The sequence below is a fragment of the Nyctereutes procyonoides genome, unplaced genomic scaffold (genome assembly GCF_905146905.1).
Source record: "Nyctereutes procyonoides isolate TBG_1078 unplaced genomic scaffold, NYPRO_anot_genome, whole genome shotgun sequence".
Taxonomy (NCBI): domain Eukaryota; kingdom Metazoa; phylum Chordata; class Mammalia; order Carnivora; family Canidae; genus Nyctereutes; species Nyctereutes procyonoides.
Window position 1 is genome coordinate 26,043,433 of NW_026575037.1, and position 19,256 is coordinate 26,062,688.

A 19,256-nucleotide genomic window follows, 5' to 3' on the forward strand; every position below is an offset into this window, starting at 1 on the left:
GCTCTGAGACTCAGGAGGACCCCGGGGCTTCTCTAGGGAGAGGATGTGGGTTTGTCTGTGGGAGTGGTTGCCGCGCAGGAGACACAGCCCTTGTGGTACTTTTTTTTTTTTTTTTTTTTGCTGAATGGGGAGCCTGGGCTGGGGCGGCTGACCTGTCTGTGGGATACGTCCACCCGCTCTGGGCCCCTCCTCCCTCTGCCCTACGGGCGGGCGGCTGGCAGGCGCAGGCGTGCTCCTGTGGCCAGGTGTGGTCCTGCTTCCCCGGGACTGTCCGCAGCACCAGCTGGGGCGTCTGTGCTGCCCCCGGGCCCCCCACGGGAGCTCGCAGGCAGCGTGAGACCCGCCCCCCCACCTACACCCGGTGTGGCCGCATCTCTGCGGAGGTTCTGAATCAGGATGTCTCCACCCGTCTCCCCTTTGCTGCTGCTGCTGGAGACTGTGCTAGAAAGAGCGGGGGGGGGGGGGGTACCCCAGGCGTGGGGGGCGGGGCTGGCAGCACGGGGAGGAGGCTCCCCACCTCCTGGCCACACTGGGGCCTCTCTCCCCGGTTGCTCTCTGACCCCGCTCCCTGCTGAAAGAACACACGTGTGCATGTACACGCGCACGCAGCCTGGAAAACCTGATGAGTGTGCAGCGCCGTTTGCAGGCCCCTATCCCGAGGCCAGTGGGTGGCTGGCTCTGAGGTGGGGGCCGGGTGGGGGCCGGGTGCGGAGGGGGAAGGGCGGCAGCCGGGCTCTGGGCGGCCTCCTGTGGCCCGAGTTCAGCTTCTATCCCGCCTGCTCTCTGCACCTGCCGCTCGCCACTTCCTGAGCGGGCGGGAGTCCCGGGCTCCTTCCCCAGGGCCCGAGCCCTTGCTTTCCCTCCTGCTCCCGCCCTTCCCTCGGGGTGGGGACACAGGGTGCGGGGCTCCAGGTGAGGAGCTGGCTCTAGGCCGGGGTCAAGCTGACCCGCTTCTAGGCCAGGCCTCGGGGAGGCTCCCCTGCGCTTCACCTGCCTGCAGCCTGGTGGGGGCGGGGGGTCAGGGGGACAGGTGGGCACCGCTGACCTAGGTAGGGGAGGTGCGGACGGAAAGCCGCTGCCGCGAGACTTAGGTAGCTCCTCAGAGAGCTCCAGGCCGAGAGGACCCCAGTCGGGGGTTAGGAGCAGGATTCGCCGTCTGGGGCCGGGCTCCCCCTCCGTGGAGCTCAGTGAGGATGTAGGAGCAGACGTGTCCCAGGGGCCAGGGGGGCTCTTCTAGACCTGTCATCGTGGTGGCTCGTGGCCTTTAGAATGGGTCCCCCCAACACACACCCCACCCCACCGCGTCCACGAGGGCCTGGAGCCACAGCCACGTGGGGGCACTGAGGGGGACGCGCTCCCAGCGGGCGCATCCGCTCAGCCCCACCCGTGCACACGTCCCCAGCCCTCGCCTCCCCCGCTGGCCGCAGAGCCTCCGTGTCCTCCTGCTGATAGCACAACCACACTCTTCTTCGGGGCCGGGGGTGGGGACCCACTGCCTGTGGCCTGTGTGCCCGCTGGCAAGGCCACCTTGTCCTTGTCCTGGACTTTCCCAGGCCTCCCTGGAACGTTATCTGCTGGAGGAGGGGCGGGGCGGAGGGGGGTGTGCGGGGGCAGGGGAGGGAGAGGAGGGCTTCTCTGCAGCCTCACAGGTGCAATCGGCTTCCACCCTCCGGCCCTGGGGGCGACTTGCGGAGCAGGAGCGGCTGAGGGCTTAGGGTCTGCGTCCAGAGACAGCCCCTTGCTCTTGGGCCACCTGCCTGCCGCCTGCGCCTGCTTCCACCCCTGCCCACCAGGCGGCAAGGGGAGGGTTGGGGGGCCTGGCGCCGTCCCTGCTGCCTCCATCGTTCCCTTACAGCGTCGGGATGAGGTGCCCCGTCCTGTCTGCCGCCTTGCTCTGGCTCTGCGGTTTCCTGGCCAAGGTGCGGTGGGCCCTGGGGGCGGGGGGCGGGGGGCTCCCTCCTCTGGGGCCTGTCCGGCTGTCTGCGGGGCCCCACCGCCGCCCTCCCCAGATGGCCTCCCCGTGCCTGGCTGACTCCGAGGCTGGCTGTGCCTGTGGGGCGGCTCTGGGGCCTCTCTGGGGCAGTGCCAGGCCCAGGACGGCCCTCTCACTGATCCTGACCCTGTGGCCCACTGCCTTTCACGGAGGCCCAGACCCCACAGCCCCTGCCCATTCCTCCCCCTCCTGCAGGGAGACGCCCCGGCTGGGAGCCCAGACACACGGAGAGGAGGTAGGGGTCTCCACGGGGCGGGGGTCCGGGAGGTCCGGGGGCGCAGGGTCGATTTCTCCATGCCAGCTTTGGCCTCCGCTCCGGCCCTTTTTCCTGCCTTCCCTCCTGTAGAGGAGAGGGCATTGGGAGACTCTGGATGCACCCCTTTCCCTGGAGGGAGGCCAGGGGAGGCCGACCAGCCTCTTTCTGAGCTGGGCAGCCCCGGGGCCAGACAAGTTCAGCCGTGCCCTCGGCCTCACCCGCTTGCGTCCCCCGGGCTGTAGAAGGGCAGCGCTCGGGCCCGCACCTACGCAGCCCGCGCTCCGGGCCCCGGGCCGGGAAGTCGCTCCCTGCTGGCGGGGACTGCCCTGTGGCCCTGCGGACGGAGCCCCGCTGTGCGGCCTGCGGGCGGGGGCCAGTGGTGTGCAGGCACTGCCTGGGGGCCGAGCGGGAGGCGGCTGTCCCGGAGGGTGGCCAGGGACCAGGGAGCCCAGGAGGGCAACTTCTCCGAGGACCACGCTGGGACGGCGCCCGTCTAGAGGCCCCGGGGGCCCCGGGGTGCGGCCCCTCTGGTCCCGACGTGCCGCTTCTCCCCACCTCTGCGCAGCCCCCGCCGCTGTCCGCGACCTGCAGCTCCGGAGCCCCGGGAGCCCGTCCAGCCTCGAGGCCTCGTGGGCTGCTGCCCCGGGGGAGCAGGGGGCCTGCCGCCTTCTCCTCTACCACCTGGAGTCCCAGACGCTGGTGCGCAACGTCTCCGTGCCACCGGGCTCCCTGTCCTACACTTTTAGTGACCTCCGGCCAGGCAGCGAGTATGTTCTGGAGGCCACCACCTGGGCCGGCGACCCCCGGGCCAAGAGCAGCGTCCGCCAGTGGACAGGTAAGGCGGGCGCTTGGCGAGGCCCGGACGGCAGCCGGTCTGGGAGCGGCGGGGACAGGCCAGAGCCGCACGGGCCGCCTTGGCCCAGCAGAGCCGGGCTTCCGCTCTCCTACCGCCAGGGCTGGCGCCGGCGCCCACCCCACGGCCCTTCGGGGCCTGACTCTGCTCTCCCCACCTTCTTCCAGCCCCCGTGTCCCCTCCCCAGCTGCTGCTGCGTGCCCTGGGCGCCGGCGCCCTGCACGCCTCCTGGAACCACTCGGCCGGGGCCGCCGGGCTCCTCCTGGTGCTCACAGACCTCTTGGGCGGCACCAACGTGACTGCAGCGGTCGGACGCGGCGTCTCCAGCCACACCTTCCTTCACCTCTCCCCGGGCACCCCCCACGAGCTGACGCTCTGCGCCGTGGCCGGGCCCTGGCGGGCAGCGGGGCCCCACGCCACCAAGTGGACCTGTGAGTGCTGGGGGCAGGGGGGCCAGGACAGGCTCCCAGCTCTTCTCTGGCCGAGTGGGCGGGATACGTGGGGGGGCCCCTTCGGGATCCTGTGGGAAGGGGTGAGGCTGGGCGGGGAGCGGCCTCCCTTGCTGCCTGGTGGGGGGCCACCTGAAGAACCATGGTGGTGTGACATCACCATCACTCCCCCCCTTGCCAGCCACGGTGCCAACGCGGTCCTGTCGCCCCCAGCGTGTGGTAGGGGGAAGGGAGCCGAGGTTGGGAGAGCAGGCCGAGGTCAAGCAGCTGGGGAGTGGCCTTGGGTGCCCGCGGAGCCCAGGCTGACGTCCCCATCCTGCCCCGGTCGAGGGAGCAGCAACCGCTCCGTGGAGCAGCTTCCAAACGTCACGGGTGCCCCTCCTGGCCGGGGGCTCCGGGCAAACCGCTTACCTTCTCTGTTTGTTTCTGGTTCGGTAAAGGGGGCGGTGGTGACTCAGTTCGTGGCCTTGAGGGGAGTACACACGAGCACAGTGGGGGGGTGCCTAGGACCTGCTGGCGTGGCCACGCTCGGTCGCCGGCGAGCTGTTACTCCTGTTACGCTGTCACAGCCGGATCCCAGAATTCACCCCGAATGGCAGGTGGCGGTGGGTGGCGGTGCCCGCCTCTGGCCGTCGCGCGGCCTAGTGCATGGGGAGAGGACGGCGCGAGGGGGGCAGGCTGTCTCGTCCCCACCGGGTGGGTGCTCTGCACATACTTGCATCCTGTCCCCCCAGATCCCTCTGCCCCTCTGGACCTGGTGCTCCTGCCCCGGCCCGCGGCGCTCTGGGCAAGCTGGAGGGCAGGGCCCGGTGCCCGGGACGGTTATCTGCTCAGGCTCAGTGAGCCGGCGGAGAGGAACAGCACGCGGGGCCCGGGAGCCCTCCGCGCCACGTTCCCGGGGCCCCTGCCCCCTGGACACTACACTCTGGAGCTCGGGGCTCTGGCTGGGCCCTATGACGCCTGGGCCCGGGCCAGCGCCTGGCTGCCTGGTGAGTCTGGGCTGCCGGGAATGGGAGGGGGCACCTGCCCGGGCACCTGCGTGGAGAAGCAGCCGCGTGCTCACTCCCCACAAGCTGCATCCTCTGCAGACTCTGCGGCCCAGCCCGCGCAGAGCAATGGGTCCGAGCTGCCGCTGCTCTACACCGAGGGGGCCCCGGGCCTTCCTGGAAACATCTCTGTGCCACCTGCCACCGCGCTCGGCACCTCCGGGGGGCCAGCGCCTGGGGCCCACTCCCGGGTGGACATCGCCTCGTCTCTGAGAAACACTACCCGGAACCTCACAGACCACACGAGTGAGCGTCAGCCACCGTGTCCCCTGACCCCGGGGTGGGACCCTGCGGCTGGGGGTGGGTCACCGGGGGAGGAGGGAAGCGGCCTCACAGGGCCACACTCCATGCCCCCCTTACCAAACCGCCCCTCCTTCAGAGCCCCCGGCGCCGCGGTCACTGGAGGTCACCGGCAGGGGCAGCCCCTCTGACCTGGCCATCGGCTGGGCCCCGGCCCCAGGGCCGCGGGAAGGCTACAGGGTCGCCTGGCATCAGGAGGGCAGCCAGAGGCCACCGGGCGGTCTGGTGGACGTGGGGCCGGAGAGCTCGGGCCTGACTCTGAGGGGCCTGCTGCCTGGCTCCTGCTACACCGTGTCCGTCTGGACCTGGGCAGGGAGCCTGCGCTCCAGCACCCAGAGGACCCGCGCCTGCACCCGTGAGTCCTGGGCCGCAGCCCCCGGGTCCGCGCAGGACAGTGGGCGTGGGGTCCCAGCTTCCTCTCTGGGCTCGGAGGGTCGCGTGTGCATCAGGGTGGGCCTGCCGTGGATCTGTTTGCAAGCGTGCTCCGCCTCCTACCACCCGATCAGCCATCCAGCCACCCGTCCACCTATTCAGCAGATATCTAATGAGCGCCTCCCATCGTTTAGGTTTGGGGTTAGGTGCTGAGGCTGAGACTCACGAGCAGGACGGTCTAGGAAGGAAGACGACAGCAGTCAGAGGAGATATGTGAATACACAGGCGCACACTTGTTACGCGTCACACCACAGACGTAAGCGCGTGATGCGGATACGCAGTATGGATTTGGAGCCGCCAGCTGTGTTCTTATAGGTTAAAACTGATGACTATTGGGAATTTTATGCGGTTCCGTCTAATGTTTTAGGACTCACAGAAGGGCAACCTGAGTAGGGAGTCAGGGAAGGCTTCCTGGAGAGGGAGGAGGGTGAGCTGAGAAGCTTAGGGTCTGAGTCTGACAGAGAAGGGCTTTCTGGAGAGGCTAAGCACGTGCCAAGGCCCTGGGGTGGGGGGAGAGGGAGAGAGAGGGAAGGGGAGGGGAGGGGGGAAGAGAGGGGGAGGGCGGAGCTTGCAGGGAGTGAATGCCAGCAGGTGAGCTGGAGACAGGGCCCGGAGGGCCTTAAGAAGTAGGTGCTGGGTTTTGCGGGGACCCTGTGACCAGACCTCACACCCTCAAGGAGCCGCAGCGTGGGGACGAGGTGGGGGGCAGGCATCAGGGCAGGGACTGTGTTGTTCAAGTGGTTTTCTTTTTTCTTTTTTAAAGATTTGAGACAGAGAGAGAGAAAGAGAGAGACAGAGTCAGAGAGACAAAGAGACAGAGACAGAGATAGACAGAGAGACAGATAGAGACAGAGACAGAGAGACAGAGAGATAGAGACAGAGAGATAGAGAGACAGAGACAGACAGAGACAGAGACACAGAGACAGAGACAGAGACAGAGAGCGCGCACGCGCCAGCGCACGTGGGGTGGGGAGGAGCAGAGGACAGGGGGACTCTCTAGCAGGCTCCCCACTTAGCGTGCGGCCTCCACGGGGCTCCGCTCTCAACCCCGAGATCATGGCCTGAGCCGGAATCGAGGCTTACACGACTGCGCCCCGGGCGCCCCGCGGGAGGCTCACCTGGAGGAGTGTGTCTGGAGCCCCCGGGACGCTGGCCCGAAAAGGGAGGAGGGTGCCGGTGATGGGGCAGGGGAGGTGGGTCACTCCAGGAGTGTCTCCGCCTTGACCTTGCAGTCCCTGCTCCTCCTGCCAACCTGAGCCTGCGCCTCGCCACCCGGCCCCCCGCCCTGACCGCCTCGGGAGCGCCCCCCGCGGGGGCAGGGATGGCTTCCGGCTGCGGCTTTACCGCCTGGGGCCCCTGACTCTGGAAAGCAGGGACACTCTGGGCCCCGAGGCTCAGAACTTCTCCTGGGCCCGGCTGCCCCCAGGCGCCGAGGTTCTGGTTCAGCTGGTCACCGTGCGGGGCCCAGACGAGAGCAGCAGCGCCAACGCCACGGGCTGGACGCGTGAGTGCCCTGCACACCCTTCCTCCCCGGCCTCCGTGCTGCTTGGGTTCCCGGGCCACGCGTTCCCCGCGACGACTCTGCCATCTGTGGGCGGGCCGGCGGCTGGGTTGCTCCTGGACCTCCAGGCACCGGGGTCCCCACGTCCCTACCTGGGTCCCCCACCCCGGGGCATCCCAGAAGGTGGGCAGACCCCGGGGGGTGCCCTCGCTCAGCGGCCAGGGCATGCCCCCCTCCACTCTCGCGTGGCCAGGGAGACCCAGGCAGGACCCAGGCTCCAACACCCCGCTGACCCCCCCCTGCCTCCCCCCAGGCCGGGTAATAGCCGCAGCGACTCAGGCTCACGGGTCCTCTGCTCGGGCCTCCCCGTGGTCTCCCATTTCCTCCTCAAGACAACCAGCCTCGCAGGCGGACTCTACGGCTCTGTCCCTTTCATATTTGAGAAACTAAGGCACAGATAGTCCCCTCACTTGCCCTGGGCTCCTAGCCCTACGGGGAGCCGGGGTTCCCTTTCCGACACTGTGACCCGGTCTCTGCTCCTTGCTGCTCGCTGCTGTCCAGGGGCGCGGGGCGGGTGCCGGGCTGGCGGGGACGGCGCGCAGGGCTCGCTGAGCATCGCACGGGGGGTCCTCTCCCGCTCCCTGAAGCCTCCAGGGCCCTAGAGCCGGGTTTGGAAGCCCCCGTCACACTGGCCTGGGTGCCCCCTTTTTGCTGGAGCCTCCCTCAGCTCGTCCTTGCCCCCACCCTCAGCTCGTCCTTCTCCCGTGTGGTGACTCCCCGCACCCCCCTCCTCCCAGGGACCACGTGACCTCAGGCAGGCTTCGGGGGAAGCTGGAAAGAGCTTCAGGCAGGAGACCCGGGTGCTAGCCGAGGCTCAGTCTCCAGAGCGAGCCTCTGAGCCTCAGTTTCCCCCACTTGCAAAGGAGATGTTGACTCGATGACTGGGCCAGGCTTCTGTGACTCCAGGGCCCAGGCTCCAGCTGAGGGTGAAGGGGCCCCAGACAGTGCCTGCCCTTAAGGACCTGCCCGTCACGTGGGGGCCTTTATTTATTATTATTTTCTGAAAACTTTATTTATTCCTGAGAGCCAGAGAGGAAGGCAGAAACCGAGGCAGAGGGAGAAGCAGGCTCCCTACGGGGAGCCCGATGCAGGACTCGATCCCGGGCCCCCGGGGTCATGCCCTGAGCCCCCTAGGTGCCCCACGTGGGGGCCTTTAGAAGCAGCAGCCTACAGGGCCTGGGGCTGGAAGACGCAGTGGGTTTAAGTCGGGAGCAGCGGGGGGCAGCCCCTGCCTCCCACAGGGGTGGTGGGGGGTGGAGGGGGAGTAACTGGTGAGTGCGATGCTGGGTGAGCTTGTGCGCTGCTGTCGCTGCTCTTGCAGGGAGACCCTGGCCCACCTGGGGCCACCGCCCCCTCTGGCAGGGTGAATTTGGTGAATTTGCGGGGGCACGGAGTTCGGCCCCTAACACCTCCCTTCCGCTCAGCCTTGCCATACCTGGCTCTCCCCGCAGCCCCCCGCGCCCCTCCCCTGGTGCACGTGACCACCGAAGGCCCCACCGAGCTCCGGGCGTCCTGGGTCCCTGCGCCCGGGGTGCACGACGGCTACCAGGTGACGCTGTACCTGGGGGGGGCCCTGGCGGGCTCCAGGACCCTGGCGGCGGGGGTGGGTGGCACCAGCTTCTCGGCGCTGGCCCCGGGCACTCGGTACGACGTGGAGGTCGTCGCCCGGGCTGGGCTCCTCCTCTCGGCGGCCACCACTGCCTCGGGCTGGACCTGTGAGTGGGGGCTGCAGAGACCCCAGACCCCGGCCCTCCTTAGGTCCACCTGCCAACCCCGCCTCCATGCACCCCCAGCCCCCTCCAGTCTCGCCCCACCCGGTCGGTGCCCCCTGGCCTCCCGCGCCGGTTCACCCGCTCCCCTTCCGTCCACAGCTCCGCTTCTGCCCAACGAGCTGCTGGTGTCCATGCAGGCGGGCAGCGCCGTAATCACCCTGGCCTGGGCCAGCGGCCCCTTGGGGCACGGGGCGTGCCATGCCCAGCTCTCGGAGGCCGGGCGCCTCCCCTGGGCGCAGCCCCTGGTGCTCGGCCAGGCCCGCCTGGTGCTCAGGGACCTCACCCCTGGACGCAATCTCTCCCTGTCAGTGCTGTGCCAGGCGGGGCCGCTGCGGGCGGCCACCCACCCGGTGGTGCTGCCTGTGGGTACGTGGCTGTGTGTTGTGGGGGGGGATGCAGGAGCCCCGGGGGCAGGCCCGAGGCCAGGCCACAGCGCTGCCTGCGCCGCGTGGAGCCCCTGCCCCTCCCGCTGGGCGCCTTCCCGCCCCTGCTGCCCGTGCTCCTCCAGAGGGGTGCTCGGGGCCAGAGGGGGCGTCGTGTGTCCGAAGGGCCAGCGCCCCACCCCTTTGCCCCAGCGCCAGCCTCTTGGGGTGTCCTGACACCCACACAGTGAGGAATCTCTGATTCCCGCAGAGCCCGGCCCCGTGGAGGATGTGCAGTGTGAGCCCGAGGCCACTGGCCTGGCCCTGACCTGGACGGTGCCCGCGGGGGACGTGGACAGCTGTGTGGTGGTGGCGGAGCAGCTGGCCGTGGGGGGGCGCGCCCACCTCGTCTTCCAGGCCAGCACCTCCGGGGACGCTCTCCTCTTGCCCGGCCTGCTGCCTGCCACGTCCTACCGCCTCGGCCTCACCGTGCTGGGCAGGAACGGTCTGCGCAGCCGTGGGGTCACCCTGCTGTGCGCCACCTCTGCGGAGGGTGAGCGCTTTCGTGGCCTCCGGAGCCGCCCTGGGCCTTCCCCCAGCACTGCCCACTGGGGGGTTGCTCCCCCGTCCCCCCAAGCCTTGCTTTGGCCCTGATCCACACAGCACGCCGTTGAGCCTGTGCCCGGCACCCTGGCCCCGGGGGTGGGGGGTCCCGGTTCTTCCTTCCTCGTCCCCGTCAGGCACTGGTTGCCAGGCATCGTGACAGGTGCTAGGGACGTGACCTGCCCTTGGCCGCTGGCTCCTGGTTAGGCCCTGGCTCTGCCCCGTCCGTCCCCAGGCTGGCACCCCCCGGACTTAGCTGCAGCCCCCCAGCTGGAGCCCGAGGCGGGGATGGGCGTGCTCATCACACGGGGGATGTTTGGCAAGGACGACGGGCAGATTCAGTGGTACGGCGTCATCGCTACCACCAACCTGTCACGTGAGTCCCGGGACGGAGGGGACGGGGTCACCCTGGCTCCTGCCTGGCGTGGGACGGGCGAGGGGGCTGCACACGCTGGAGCGGCAGGACGAGATGTCTGAGGCTAGCCTGAGCGCTGCAGCAGGAACATTCTCGAAGACGGGGCCGATGCGGCACGACGCCTGCTGGGCATCCGCGGGAGAAACGGGGGAGCGAGGCCGCAGCCCGCCCGCCGATCTGCGCCGGCCCGTCCTGTTCCCCTGCAGTGGGTCGGCCGCCCCGGGAAGCCCTGAACCACACGTGGCACGACCACTACTACGGAGGACGGGACTCCTACCTGGCCGCCCTGCTCCCCAACCCCTTCTACCCGGGGCCCTGGGCCGTGCCGAGATCCTGGACGGTGCCTGTGGGCACAGAGGACTGCGGCCGGACCCGGGGGATATGCAACGGGCAGCTCAAGCCAGGTTCCCGGTACCGGTGAGGGCTGAGACCGGAGGGAGGGCGAAGCCGTTGGGAGTCTCCCGGGAGTACGGGCTGTTGGCACATCGGCTCCACAGATGCGTCTGCCGGTCCGTGAGGTCCGCAGGGTCCCTGACTGAGCCTCCCGGGGGCGAGGCAGACAGGGAGCGCCCGTCTGCTACGTGGGTCTTTTGTGAGGGGGAAAAACACCAGGCCGGGGCGGGTGGGGACGGACTCCGTCTCAGCTTGCCTCGGCGTGTGGGCACCTGCTTCGGGGGCCTCTTGCCGTCCGGAAGGGCAAGAGCTGGGGGAGTCAGGGGCGGCCGGTTGTGCAGTCGGGGGTACGTGGCACGTGGCCCCTCAACAGGCGAGGGGCGGTCACTACTCGAGTGTCCACCGCCCGGGACCCCGTGGTTTGGAAGGGACTTTGCCTTCCTCCCCGCCCTCCCCAGCAGAGGCTCCGGTGTCGCTGCCGCAGGTTCAGCGTTGTGGCCTTTACCAGACGCAGCCCTCCCGACACCATCCTCTCCTTCTCCGCCTTCTCGGGTAGGTGGGCACTGGCGAGGGCTCCGGTGGGCCCCGGGGAGGGCAAGGGTGCTGCCGCAACTGCCCGCCCGCCTTCTGGGGCTCAGCCCCGACCAGCAGCAGGAGGGACTGAGCTTGGGCTCCAGGGAGGGAGCGTGTCCTGCCCGGCGGAGCCGGGGACCCAGGGCCAGTGACACAGGTGCTCCGGGCACCAGGCGCGGCCCGGGCGGGCAGAGGCCGAGGGGTTCGGGCTTGGTCCCTCCACGATCGCCCTACCTTCCTGCGTGGCCCTGCAACGGGCCGCGGCTCCCGGGCCACCGAGGCTCTGCAACGGCACCGTCCAGGGAGGCAGGAGCAAGCCGCGAGCGTGCACCGTCCGGTCCTCAGGTTCCTTGGGGGGGGGGGGAGCTACGGCCCGCGGGCGAAAGTGAACAGGCGACATGAATTTCTCTCACGTTTTATTAGACTGAGACAGTAAGCACATTGTCATGCCCACACGCGACCAATCTTAAGAATTATTAACGAGATACTTTACATTATTTTGTATTACTAAGTCTTTGAAATCCTTTTTTTGAAAAAAAATTTTTTTAAAGATTTTATTTATTCCTGAGAGACACAGAGAGGGGCAGAGACCCAGGCAGAGGGAGAAGCAGGCTCCCTGCGGGGAGCCCGGTGCAGGACTCGATCCCAGGACCCTGGGGGCACGCCCTGGGCCGAAGGCAGACGCCGGACCCCGGAGCCCCCGGGCACCCCTCTTTGAGCTCCTTACGGCAAATCTTACCTCCTGCAGTGGCGGTTCAGGCACCCAGTGGCTCCCGCGGCTAGCAGCTGCCCGACTGGACGGTGTGGTTGGAGACGGTCCAGGGCACCAGGGCCCGGCCCGCCCTGGGGGTATCGGGGGGAGCGTTTGGGGTCCCCTGGAGGCAGGCCGGGGACCGGGGCTCCCGGTGCCCTGTGGGGCGACCTTGCTGGCGTCCACTGCCGGCCTCCGGCCTTGGGCTGGGATATGGGGCTGCGGAGGTGGGCGGTGACCGTGCGGCCCCAGGGGACAGCGACCGCGGGTGGAGGGACGCGGCCCGACAGCCCCCGTTTGCGTCCACAGAGCCCCGCGCAGGCATCTCCAGGGCGGCCGTGCCCCTGCCCGCGGCCGTGGGCCTCCTGGCGGGCTGCTGCCTCGGCGCCGCCGCGCTGGGCCTGCTGTGCTGGTGGAGGGCGAAGGCCCGGAGGTGAGTGGGGGGACGGCTGCCGCCCCACGAGGTCCCCGCCGCGGCCGGGCTCCTCCCACACGCCTCTTCGTCCTCCGCAGGGCGGACAAGAATCGGTTTTCCCAAGAGCTGACCCCTTACAACCTGCGGTGAGCGCGGCTGCCCGCCTCGGCCGCACCCCCGGGAGCCCCTGTGACCCTGCAGGGCTGGGCGTGGCCACGGGTGCACGTGGGGGGGGGTGGCACCAGGGCCGAGGCCATGCTCTGTCCCCCAGCTCAGGGCGGGCTGTTCCCCGGGGCCCCCGGCCCCCCAGGCCCACCTCCTCCCTCTCCCGCCAGGCGGACCCACCGGCCCATCCCCATCCAGAGCTTCCGGCAGAGCTACGAGGCCAAGAGCGCCCACGCTCACCAGGCTTTCTTTCAGGAGTTCGAGGTGAGGCCTCTGCGGCCCTGAGCTCGGGGCGAGAGGAGCCGGGCCCCGAGGCCCTGCCGCGGGGAGAGGTGGGTGGGCCTCAGCACCCAGCCGCCCCGATCTCCGCAGGAGCTGAAGGAGGTGGGCAAGGAGCAGCCCAGGCTGGAGGCCGAGCACCCTGCCAATGCCACCAAGAACCGCTACCCGCACGTGCTGCCCTGTGAGCGCCGGGCGCCGGGCTGGGCAGGGGCGCGGGGCTTGGCCTGGCCCGGGCACCGAGCGCACAGCTTCCCCCGCAGATGACCACTCCCGGGTCAGGCTGAGCCAGCTGGACGGGGAGCCCCACTCCGACTACATCAACGCCAGCTTCATCCCGGTAAGGGCCACCTGCGGGGCCGTCTGTGGGCGTGTGTGCCTGGGGGCCGAGCCCTTCGTGGAGGGCCTCGCGTGCGCCGGGCCCTGGCGCTGCTGACCCGCAGCCTCGCCCTCGAGGGAGCCCGCCGTGTGTGCGCGGGTGTGCCCACGCGTTCACGCATGTGTGTGTCACACGTACCACTCAGCGTGACAAGCGCCATGCCGAGGGCACAAGCGTGGAAGGAGAGAGGAAGCCTACCTGGCGAATCAAGAAGGGCTTCCGGGAGGAAGGGACACGTAATCTCTTGAAGGATGCGCAGTTCTGATAAGAGATGGAAGAGGGGAAGGGTGTAGGGCGGAAAGGACAGCCGGAGGACACGGGTGGGAGGGTCTGGGTGTGGCGAAGGTTTCTGAGGACGGAAGAAACACGAAGAAACACGGAGTTTGGACTGAGAAGGGCTGGTGAGGAGGTTGCGCTGGGAACGCTGCACGTTAGGACCTTGTTATTCCCGCGGAGGGGTTTCTGGGCCCTCCAGGGTCGTGCCGGGACGGCGGCCGTGGCGGCGGTGGCGTCTGTGCAGCCACCCTCCTGGCTTGAGCGCCCGGTGCTCCTGCGTTTGCACGGTGTGGGCACAGCACCCTCACTCCTGCACGTCGTTCAAGGGACGTTTACTGCCGTGTGCTCGGTGGGGCCTGGGGACCAAGGTGTCCCCAATCAGCATGTCCCCGTCTTCCGCCCACAGGGCTACACCGACCCGCAGGAGTTTATTGCCACCCAGGGGCCTCTCAAGAAGACCGTGGAGGACTTCTGGCGGCTGGTGTGGGAGCAGCAGGTCCACGTCATCGTCATGCTGACAGTGGGCATGGAGAACGGCCGGGTGAGCGGGCCCTGCGGCTTGGCCACCAGGTGGCACACGTGCAGCCCGGTCTGCGAAGGCGGCCAGGCGGGAGAGGCCCGGAGGCGGGTGGGGTCCCCGGGGCCACCGGGGCAGGGACTGGCACTCAAGCTCCCAGGTTGACTCTGTGTCCTCTGACCTCTGCCGTCGCTCAGTGTGTCCACGTGCTCTCGCTGTAGGCAGAGGCGGGCAAGGGGGTTAGGAGAACGGGGCATGGCCGGCCGCGGGGCGGGCAGCAGAGAGAGGACGTTCTGCACGCTGTCGCCAACGAGCCCGGGGGACGTCTCCTCCGTGCGCTGTGCGATGTGGGGCCCTGGGCAGAGAGAGCCCCTGCCGGGTCTGTCCTCCAGCTGGCGCGCTGCGGCGAGGCCACGCAGCCCTAAATAGAGCCGCCCAGTTTTGCAAAGGAGCCCAGCAGCTGCCTGGGACCCCACGGGTCATACGGCAGGTGTGGGGGTGATGGTGCCGGGGCCAGCGGAGGAGAGGGGCTTCTGGATGAGGCAGCGCGGAGCTGGCTTGGTGCCGAGAGCAGGACTTCAGCAGGTGGCAGAGACCGGAAAGCTGGCTGGGAAGGGTGGTCCCGGTAAACCAGAGGGTGGCAGTGACCAGGCGAGGGCCCACAGCCACCCCTCTGCTCCGTGCCTCTGGCCCTAGGTGCTGTGTGAGCATTACTGGCCCGTGGGCTCCACCCCCGTCACCCACGGCCACATCACGGTCCACCTGCTGGCCGAGGAGCCCGAGGACGAGTGGACCAAGCGGGAATTCCAGCTGCAGCACGTGCGTGCCCGGGGGGGATGGGTGGGGGGGACACTCTGGGTGCCCTGGCCTGGGGCCTTCCGAGAACTGCTGGCTCACAGCCGCGCCCTGAGGAGTCGGGCAGGGAGGGCAGGGGGGCCGCGGGGACGTTAGTTTTATCCGGGTGAAGCGTAGAGCCCTGAGGCAGCTTCCCCGCAGCCCTCGTGGTCTCGGCCCTGCTGGGTGGGCACAACCGCTCACCGGGGCAGGAGAGCCAGGGACCCGCCTCGCCCCCGTGCCCGGCCCCAGGCCAGACTCCCCGCGGGGCTGCAGCGCGGAGTGGCCCCTGCGCAGGGGGCGGTGACCGTCCTGGCCTTCCTGGGCGGCTCAGGGCGTCAGGGCCCGGCCCCAAGTGGAGCCCCGGGGGTGGGGGGGTGGGGGCGTCTTGGCCCAGCCGTGCACCCCGAGGCCTGGCGGGGGCAGGAGCGGGGAGTGGGGCGCGGCGGGAGTCCTGGGGGTGCAGAGGGCGGGGGGGGGGGATCACGGCCTCTGAGGCCTGGGGCTTCGGGTGCACGCCCTGGAGGGAGCGGGGAGGACCGGGAAGAGGCTGGGCCGAGCGCAGGCAGGCCCCGGGGTCGGCCCCAGGTCAGGCCCCTGCTCCTGCCGCCGGCTCAGCGGGCCCAGCGGCAGCCGCGGACGGTGACGCAGCTGCACTTCACCGCGTGGCCCGACCACGGCGTCCCCGAGGCCCCCGGCGCCCTGCTCGCCTTCGTCCAGCTGGCCCGGGAGCGGGCGCGGGCCACGCGGGGCCTCGGCCCGGTGCTGGTGCACTGCAGGTGGGGCGGGGCGGGCGGGGCGGGAGGGGGCGGGAGGGGGACGGGCGCGGGGCGGGAGGGGGCGGGAGGGGGCGGGAGGGGGACGGGCTCAGGGCCCCGCCCCCCGCCCCCCGCGGACACGGCGCCCGCTTCCCCGCAGCGCGGGCGTGGGCCGCACCGGCACCTTCGTGGCCCTGTGGCGGCTGCTCCAGCAGCTGCAGGAGGAGCGCGCGGCGGACGTGTTCCACGCGGTGTACGCGCTGCGGCTGCACCGGCCGCTCATGATCCAGACCCCGGTGAGCAGGGGTGGGGGCGGGGGGGGCGGGGCGCGGAGGGGCGCGGCGGGGCGGGGCTGGTGCGCCGGGCCTCCCTTGGGCGCACCCCTGAGCGGCCCCCGCCTCCCCCCTGCCCGCCTCCCCCCTGCAGAGCCAGTACGTGTTCCTGCACCGCTGCCTCCTGCGCAAGGCCGTGGAAGGGCCGCCGGAGCCGTCCGAGTGAGCGGCCGCCCCGGGGTCCCGCGGGCGGGGGCGCCGGCCGTGCCCTCCCCCCCACCGACGCCCCGCGGTGTGCAGGGCCGGGGCCGACGGGACGGCGAGCGGGAGCCGCGGAGCCCCCAGCGCGCCGCCCGCCGCCCGCGCCCCCGGGTCGCAGCCCATCGCCGTGAGCCGCTTGGCCGAGGCCTGCGCGCGGGGGGCCGCCCACGCCAACGCCGGCTTCCTGCGGGAGTACGCGGTGCGCGCGGGGCGGGCGCGGGGCGGGGACCCCAGGGCGGGAGCCCCCGTCCCCGTCCCCGTCCCCGTCTGCGTCCCCGCCCCCGTCCCCGTCCGCGTCCCCGCCCCCGTCCCCGTCCCCCCCCCCCCGTCCGCGTCCCCGCCCCCGTCCCCGTCCCCCGCGTCCGCCCCGTCCCCCGTCCCCCGCCCGTCCGCGTCCCCGCCCCCGTCCCCGTCCGCGTCCGCGTCCGCGTCCCCGCCCCCGTCCCCGCCCCCGTCCCCGTCCGCGTCCCCGCCCCGCCCCCGCTCACGGCCGCCCGCGCCCCCAGCTCCTGCAGCGCGCCCTCCGGGACGACGCCGACTCTCCCGCGCCCCCTGCCGGCCGCGAGCAGCACAGCACGGTGCCGCGTGAGCGCCCCGCCGCCAGAGGGGGTCAGGGGGCCTGGGGGGCAGCGGGCCTGGGGGGGGCAGCATGCCTGGAGTGGGAGCAGTGTGCCTGGGGGGTAGCATGCCTGGGGGGCACCCAGGCTGGGGGGGCAGTGGGCCTGGGGGGCAGAGGGCCTGGGGGGGCAGCATGCCTGGAGTGGGAGCAGTGTGCCTGGGGGGTAGCATGCCTGGAGGACACCTGGGCTGGGGGGGCAGTGGGCCTGGGGGGGGCAGCATGCCTGGAGTGGGAGCAGTGTGCCAGGGGGGTAACATGCCTGGGGGACACCTGGGCTGGGGGGGCAGTGGGCCTGGGGGGTAGCATGCTTGGGGGACACCCAGGCTGGGGGGGCAGTGGGCCTGGGGGCAGTGGGCCTGGGGGGGCAGCATGCCTGGAGTGGGAGCAGTGTGCCTAGGGGGTAGCATGCCTGGGGGACACCCAGGTTGGGGGGGCAGTGGGCCTGGGGGCAGCGGGCCTGGGGGGGCAGCATGCCTGGAGTGGGAGCAGTGTGCCAGGGGGGTAGCATGCCTGGGGGACACCTGGGCTGGGGGGGCAGTGTGCCAGGGGGGTAGCATGCCTGGGGAACACCCGGGCTGGGGGGGCAGTGGGCCTGGGGGGTAGCATGCCTGGAGGGGGGCAGTGTGAATGGGGGGTACCTGGCCTGGGGGGGACACCTGGCCTGGGCACAGCTCCCACAGCCTCACCCCCTTGCGTCCCCTCAGGTGACTGTTCCCACCTGCGGTTTTCCCCAGCCAAGGAAAGCCCCACTAGCGAGATGCTGGAAGCCTGGCTCTTCCCTGTGAGACACTGCCCTGTCCTTGCCCCTGCCCCATCATTGGAGCTTCTTGGGCGGGAGCTCTGGGGGCCCTGGAGCTGCGCCGTGCAGGGGGCACCCTCAGTTCCTGGGAGCCAACGGGCTGTGCTCTGCAGGGCGGCCCTTCCGGCCACGACCACGTTGTGGTGACCGGCCCCGCGGGGCCCGAGGAGCTCTGGGAGCTGGTGTGGGAGCACGGAGCCCATGTGCTGGTCTCCTTGTGCCCGCCCGACACCTGGGAGCAGGTGAGGGGGGCAGAGGGCGGGAGGGCTCAGGTATGGGGGCGGGGCAGGGGACCGCGCAGGCAGGGAGCTTGGAGAGCCGCCTGAGCACCCCCACGTCCGGCTCACAGCAGTCCTGGCCCTCGGAGACGCAGCCCATTGTCACAGACACAGTGACGGTGCAGTGGGTGGCGGAGAGCGTCACAGCGGGCTGGCCCTGCACCCTCCTGAGGGTCACGCACGTAGGTGTTGGGGCCACAGCGTGGGGGCGGGGGCTGTGTGGCCGGTCGTCCCGCTGCTCCTCCCTGCACCAGCGCCAGTGTCTTTGCACCCAGGGGGAGAGCGGGAAGGAGAGGCAGGTGCAGAGACTGCTGTTCCCGTGCTGGGAGCCGGGGCGTGAGCTCCCTGCCACCACCCTGCTGCCCTTCCTGGCTGCCGTGGGCCAGTGCTGCTCTCGGGACAGGACGAAGCCGGGGACCCTGCTCAGCCACTGCAGGTGCTGCTGGACAAGGGCTGGGGGAGTGGGTGCCCGCGCCCCTCACTGCCCACTGAGCCCAGCTTGGGTCATGGAGCAAAAGGACACAGTTGCCCAGGGCTCCCACCTTCCTCCTCGCTCTGCCCTGATGGCTTCTGGCCATATGACATCTTTTAGGGATTTACCCCCCCACTCCCAGGCTCGCCAGGTGCCTGGTGTCCCCATATATCTGTGTACCCCAGCCTCCTCTGCCCTTCTGCCCCCCGCCCGCCCTGGCACCCCATCCAACTCGAGGTCAATTGCAGCAGGGGTGTGGCCCAGCTGGGCACTTTCCTGGCCCTGGACCAGCTGCTGCAGCAGGCGGGCGCGGAGTGCACCGTGGACGTTTTCAGTGTGGTCTTGCAGCAGTCACAGGCCTGTGGCCTCATGACGCCAACGCTGGTGAGTGGCCACCAGGGCTTGGTGGTGGGCAGGGACACGGGGTGGGAGGAGGTGGCAGGGAAGGTTCTAGGAGGCAGGCGCAGCTCCTGACCCCGCGTCCCCCCCAGGAGCAGTACATGGACCTCTACCACTGTCTGAACAGCGCGCTCCGGGACGGGCTGCCTTGAGTCGGCGCTGGTCGCCGTGCTGCGCGGGAGCAGCAGAGGTCTGGGCCCGGCGTGCGGGGACGGGCGGCCTCGGCAAGCCTTCCGGGGCCCGGCTTCCCGGGGGGGCAGCCTGCACGCCGGGCTCCGTGCCGGGCAGGGCCCGAAGTGAGGAATAAAGAGCGTGGTCGAGGCTGAGGCTGAGTGTGTTCCGTGCGTCCACCCTCCCGGGAGGAAGGAAGCGGCCTCCAGGACGTGCAGGACATGGGGCGCGGTGCAAGGTCCCGGTCGGCAGGCAGCCCTGAGCAGGGTGGGGTGTGGCCGGGGTGGCCGGCTCAGGCCCCCGTGCTGACGGCTTTCCTGGGGAGCAGCCCCCAGCACCCCATCTTCCAGTTTTCCAGTGGCCTTAGACTCAGGTCTCTCGTGTCTTGGGGGCCCCAGCTTCAGAGCTCCAGTTGCTCAGGGTTCCCCTGCCCCACCCTCTTCCCTTCTCCTGCCATCCCCAGCCGTGTCTACCTGCCAGTGTCCCCGGGGTTCCCCGCGGGGCTGCTGGCGCTGCAGCCACACCGCACCGGACACAGGAGAGACCAGGGGCTTTGTCACTTCGTGGGAGGCTGCTCCTCGGGCACAGCTGCCAAGTCTTCTC

General features: G+C 70.4%; 1 protein-coding gene across 1 annotated transcript; it reads left to right on the forward strand.

The window, feature by feature from the left end:
* Positions 1–1,661: 1,661 nt before the first annotated feature.
* Positions 1,662–18,746, forward strand: LOC129505758 (receptor-type tyrosine-protein phosphatase V-like). Its single transcript, XM_055319005.1, is given in 33 exon segments — positions 1,662–1,919; positions 2,189–2,228; positions 2,815–3,084; positions 3,270–3,533; positions 4,286–4,540; positions 4,640–4,843; positions 4,977–5,252; positions 6,562–6,624; positions 6,627–6,833; positions 8,342–8,605; positions 8,762–9,028; positions 9,296–9,577; positions 9,863–10,003; positions 10,249–10,459; positions 10,920–10,987; positions 12,069–12,192; positions 12,273–12,320; positions 12,510–12,603; positions 12,712–12,802; positions 12,882–12,958; positions 13,680–13,814; positions 14,487–14,609; positions 15,243–15,403; positions 15,543–15,678; positions 15,809–15,876; positions 15,955–16,114; positions 16,422–16,500; positions 17,239–17,315; positions 17,447–17,575; positions 17,683–17,793; positions 17,887–18,047; positions 18,332–18,467; positions 18,575–18,746. Coding segments are annotated over 33 exon segments (4,839 nt in total). The 5' UTR covers positions 1,662–1,862; the 3' UTR covers positions 18,635–18,746.
* The last annotated feature ends 510 nt before the right edge of the window (positions 18,747–19,256 follow it).